This window comes from Colobus angolensis, unplaced genomic scaffold, assembly GCF_000951035.1.
Source record: "Colobus angolensis palliatus isolate OR3802 unplaced genomic scaffold, Cang.pa_1.0 Scaffold18, whole genome shotgun sequence".
NCBI lineage: Eukaryota > Metazoa > Chordata > Mammalia > Primates > Cercopithecidae > Colobus > Colobus angolensis.
Window position 1 is genome coordinate 9,744,034 of NW_012114932.1, and position 5,902 is coordinate 9,749,935.

At 39.0% G+C, this 5,902-nt stretch overlaps 1 protein-coding gene across 3 annotated transcripts in view; it reads left to right on the forward strand.

Annotated features, from left to right (window-relative positions):
* The window catches only part of PSMA8 (proteasome (prosome, macropain) subunit, alpha type, 8), a 53,405-nt gene that overhangs the window by 8,642 nt on the left and 38,861 nt on the right, over positions 1 to 5,902 (forward strand). For 2 of the 3 annotated variants that reach the window (XM_011939286.1, XM_011939285.1), the window contains exon 2: positions 2,667 to 2,793. In XM_011939286.1, the coding sequence (XP_011794676.1) occupies positions 2,667 to 2,793 (127 nt within the window). The remainder of the gene's footprint in view (positions 1 to 2,666; positions 2,794 to 5,902) is intronic. The other variant, XM_011939287.1, reaches the window with a different exon arrangement.

Here is a 5,902-nt window from a genome sequence, read left to right on the forward strand (position 1 = left end):
AGCCTTCCAAAATGCTGGGATTAGAGGCATAAGCCACCACACTCAGCCAGGCCTAGTGCTATATTTAACCTATTCTGTACTTTCACTTCAATAATACTAATTTATAACACATTTTATATAGTGATATTGTATAAAACAGTATTAATATCACACTTGACTACAAAGCAATTATAAACACCAATACCTATGTAAAAATTTTTAGATTACCCCTATAATACAGGACCAAAATTCTAAGCTTTCCTCTAAAAAAGAGGACAGAAAAAGGAGCAATAGTCATCCTACTTGTTTTCTTCTTGTTTGAATAGAGGCTTTCTAGGCCGGGCGCAGTGGCTCACACCTGTAATCCCAGCACTTTGGGAGGCTGAGGCGGGTGGATCATGAGGTCAGGAGATGGAGACCATCCTGGCTAACACAGTGAAACCCCGTCTCTACTAAAAATACAAAAAATTATCTGGGCGTGGTGGCGGGTGCCTGTAGTCCCAGCTACTTGGGAGGCTGGGGCAGGAGAATGGTGTGAACCCAGGAGGTGGAGCTTGCAGTGAGCCCAGATCATGCCACTGCACTCCAGCCTGGGCGACAGAGCGAGACTCCGTCTCAAAAAAAAAAAAAAAAAGAATAGAGGCTTGCTTTATCAGTAATGAGTAATGTAGGGTAAGGACATTTGGTCTTTCTGTTGGCTGCTTGTGGCCCCTGTCTTAACTTAGATTATTTGGGCAGCTAAAACAAAAGACAATAGGCAGTGTACTTTATAAACAACAGACATTTATTTCTCACAGTTCTAAAGACTGGGAAATCCAAGATCAAGGCTGATTCAGTGTCTGGAGAGTACCCATTTCCTAGTTCATAGTTAGAACTTTCTTGCTGTGCCCTCACATGGTGGAAAGGGCAAACAAGCTCTCTTGGGCCTCTTTAATAAGGGCACTAATCCCAGTCCACTGTCATGACCTAATCACCTCCCAAAGGCCCTACCTCCTGATAGTATCACCTTAGGGGTTAGGATTTCAACATATGAATTTGGGGGGAATATAAACATTCAGACTATAGCAACTCAATCCCTATCCCTCCAAATTGTGAAATACATGGGAAAACTTTTACAGAATTTTATCTATTTAACTTTCTTTACTACTATTAATACTGCCAGCACTGGTACTGCCGCCTTTATAAAGAATCCACATGGATTCCCGGCATCTTCTTTCATTTTGCTTAATTTTGCATTATATAGCGGATTCTCAAATAACATTGTTTTGTTCAGCATTCTTTTGTTATAACATTGATGAGAAAAAAAAATGGATTCCCACTGAAGGCCACTCTATATGGAGTTTGTTAGTTTTCCCCATGTCTGCATGGGTTTTCTCCATGTACTCCAATTTCCTCCAACTTCCCAAAGATGTGTGTGTTAGGTTAATTGATGTGTCTAAATTGTCCCAGTCTGAGTGAGTGTGTGTATGAGCCCAGCCTATGATGGAATGGCATCCTGTCTGTGGTTGGTTCCTGCCTTGTACCCTGAACTGCTGCAATAGGCTGCAGCCACCTGTGATCCTGAACTTGGATAAGCAGATTGGAAAATGAATGAATGAATATAAATTATTATAAAATAAAAATTTATAAAGTATATAATAATCATACAGATGCACAACAGTAAATAATGAGGTATGAAAGCACTTAGTGAGCTTGTCATAGACCTTATTGTTTGTTTTTAAACTGAATGGTGGTAGGAGATGCTCCTTAAAATTTTTGCTCTGCAAACGTTTATTCTTTGATTTAACCCACCACCACTGTGACTGCTGTCACTCATGGATTCACCAAAAATCGGATAAATTATTAGCATTTTTTTTTTTTTAAGCTTGAGTCTCACTCTGTTGCCCAGGCTGGAGTGCAGTGGTGCAATCTCTGCTCACTGCAAGCTCCGCTTCCTGGGTTCAAGCGATTGTTCTGCCTCAGCTTCCCGAGTTGCTGGAACTACAGGCACCTGCCGCCATGCCCGGCTAATTTTTGTATTTTTAATAGAGACAGGGTTTCACCATGCTGGCCAGGCTGGTCTCAAACTCCAGACCTCAAGTCGTCCCCCTGCCTCAGCCTCCCAAAGTGCTAAGATTATAGGTATGAGCCACCGCACCCAGCTTTGTCATATTTGTTTTTATTAGTGTTTCTTAAATGTATATACAGCTCACAGTTATTTCAGTGTTTAATATTAGAGGTGTTTTAGGTCTTTGTTTAGAAGTTTGGTCATGTTTTTGTGACCAGAAATATTTCATATGAATCTAACTCCTGTTTATATTAATTAGGCTGTGATAAAATTGGTTTCATTATACATCATTTCCTTATAGTTGCAATTTTCAAGAACCTGTCAATGACTTTAAGTGAGGACTTACTGTATTTAGATAGCGCTTTTTCAGGTGTATTGTATGAGATTTGGACACTCATAATTTCAACATTGGTGGTATTTCCTTTGCAATTTCTACCTATTTGTCTTCTTTGCTTTGAGTCTGGGAAATGGATCTCCAGTAAGCGTGTACCTATGCAGCTGTTTTCTAGAAGGTTACTTTTCTTGTTTTTATTGAACACTTAAGGAGAAGTCATTTCCCCTAAGTCATATGTTAGAATAACTTGGTTTTATATTTAAAACTGACGTCTGAATATATATATGTATTTTAATGACTTGACAGGTCGGAATTCGAGGTACCAACATAGTTGTTCTTGGGGTAGAAAAAAAATCTGTTGCCAAGCTTCAAGATGAAAGAACTGTGAGGAAAATTTGTGCCCTTGATGACCATGTCTGCATGGCTTTTGCAGGTACTTATGGACCTACAATAATGATGCATAGTGTCTTACTGTAGTAGGGCAACACAGTTAACCTCAGTGCTGCAGTTGTGCTATATTTATAAAACATGTGGAGCTGTTCTACAAACAATATATCCTATGTTTTAAAGCAAATACTAACTTTGTAAACCAGGATTTTTGATAAAGTACAAATGTTAAAAGATATATATTACTTTACTTCAAAATTTAGGTAGCTATCTTCTTTTCAAAACTTTTTATTTTGAAATAATTACAGATTTAGAAGAAGCTACCCAAAACAAGAAAGTCACCTTTACACAGTTTCCCTAAATGGTAACATCTTTAAAAACAGCAAATTGAGATTTGGTGAGAGTGTATTCAGATTTTGCCAGTTTTACATGCATTCACTTCCATGTTCATGTACACGTGTGCAGTTTTTTTGTATTTGTTTTTGTTTTTGAGGCAGAGTTTCATTCTGATTGCCCAGGCTGGAGTGCAACGGCACGATCTCGGGTCACTGCATCCTCCGCCTCCCTTGTTCAAACGATTCTCCTGCCTCAGGCTCCCAAGTAGCTGGGATTACAGGCATGCATCACCACACCTGGCTAATTTTGTATTTTTAGTGGAGATGGGATTTCTCCAAGTTGGTCAGGCAGGTCTCGAACTCCCAACCTCAGGTGATGCACCTGCCACAGTCTCCCAAAGTGCTGAGATTACAGGCGTGAGCCACCACGCCCAGCCTGTGTGTGCAGTTTTGTTACAGTAACCACATATGTAGATTCATGTAGTCATCACCACAGTCAAGATACATAACTCTTCCATCACCACAAGGCTACCTCATGCTATTTCTTCTCACCATTTCTACTTTCTGGAAACTACTATCTATTCTGTATCTCTATAATTTTGTCATTTTGAGAATGTTATATGGATAAAGTCATATATTATATAACCCTTTCAGATTAATCTTTTTTATTCAGCATAATTCCCTTGCAGTTCTTACAAGTTGTTGCATATATCCATTCCTTTTTATTACTGAGTAGTATTCCATAGAATAAAGGCACCAGTGGGTTTGTTAACTCTTCTATTGAGGGAATTTGAGTTATTTCCAATTTTTGACTATTATAAATAAAGCCTCTATGAATATTTGTGTACAGATTTTTGAGTAAGAGTAGGATTTCATTTCTCTGGGACAAATTCCTAAGAGTATAGTTGCTGGATTATATGATAATCCATGCTTAGTTTTATGAAACACTGCCAGTCCAGAGTGGTTATACTATTTTAAATTCCAACTAGCAATGTATGAGTGATTCATTTGCTCTGTGTTATCAGCGTTTGATATTGTTGCTTTTCTTCATTTTTTTATATTCTTATACATGTGTAGTGATATCTAATTGTAAGTTTAATTTTTATTTCCCTCATGGCTAATAATTTTGAACTTACTTTTATGTGTTTATTTGCCTCTATACAGCAAATAAGACACGCCTCTTGCCTTTTTTTTTTTTTTTTTTTTTTGCTCATTTTCTAATTGGGTTTTTTTTAACTGTAATTTTATATTGAAGTTTAACAACCTCATTCAAGCCACGCATGATGGTGCACATCTGTAATTGCACCTACTCAGGAGGTCAAGGCAGGAGAATTACTTGAGCTTAGAAGTTTGAGTTCAGCCTGGGCAACAGAGCAAGATAATGTCTCTTAAAAAATAAATAAATAAATAAAAACTTCATTCAGAAAAACAAAAATGCCTTTATTGTACTGTCTTTAAAAAGGAGTTATCTTTTCACAAAACAAGTCTTAATAAATATAAAAACACTGAAGCATCCAGGCATGGTGACTCACACCTATAATCCCAAGATTTTGAAAGGCTGAGGCAGGCAGATCATTTGAGCCCAAAAGTTCGAGCCAGTCTGAGCAATGTGGTGAAACCTCATCTCTAAAAAAATACAAAAATTAGCTGGGCATGGTGGCATGTGCCTATAGTCCCAGCTATTTTGGAGACTGAGCTGGAAAGATCCATTGAACCCAGCAGATTGAGGCTGCAGTGAGCTGTGATCACACCACTGTATTCCAGTCCAGGCAACAGAGTGAGACCCTGTGTATTAGTCCATTCTTGCATTGCTATAAAGAAACACCTGAAAAACAACAACAACAAAAAAGAAATACCTGAGACTGGGTAACTTATAAAGAAAAGATATTTAATTGACTCACAGTTCCGCAGGCTGTACAGGAAGTATAGCAGCTTCTGCTTCTGGGGAGCCTCAGGAAGCTTTCAATTATGGTAGAAGGCAAAAGGGGAGTGAGACATCTCACATGGCCAGACCAGGAAGAAGAGAGAGAGAAGGGAGAGGTGCCAAATACTTGTAAATGATCAGATCTCGTTAGAACTCTATCACAAGAACAGCATTGGGGGATAGTGCTAAGCTAGTCATGAGAAACCACCCCCATGAGCCAATCACCTTACACCAGGCCCCATCTCCAACATTGGGGATTACAGTTGAACATGAGATTTCGGTGGGTACAAAGATCTAAACCATATCACTCTGTCTCAAAAAAAAAAAAAAAAGATTGAAACCATACAGAGTATTTTTTCTGATCAAAATGGAATGGAACTAGAAATTAATAGCAGAAGGAAGACTTGAAAATCCACAAACAAGTGGAAGTTAAGCAATATATTCCTAAATCACCCATGGGGCAGTGAAAAAAAATCACAAGGGAAATTAACAGATATCTTGAGAGAAAGGCAAATAAAAGCACAACATATCAAAACTTGGGGAATGTATTGAATGTAGTGCTAATAGAAAAATTTATAGCCATAAACACTTAAAAAAGAAAGATCTCAATTCAACAGCCTGCCTTTATACCTTAAAACTAGGAAAATATAGGGACGGGCGCGGTGGCTCAAGCCTGTAATCCCAGCACTTTGGGAGGCCGAGACGGGCAGATCACGAGGTCAGGAGATCGAGACCATCCTGGCTAACACGGTGAAACCCCGTCTCTACTAAAAAATACAAAAAACTAGCCAGGAGAGGTGTCAGGTGCCTGTAGTCCCAGCTACTCGGGAGGCTGAGGCAGGAGAATGGCATGAACCCGGGAGGCAGAGCTTGCAGTGAGCCGAGATCTGGCCACT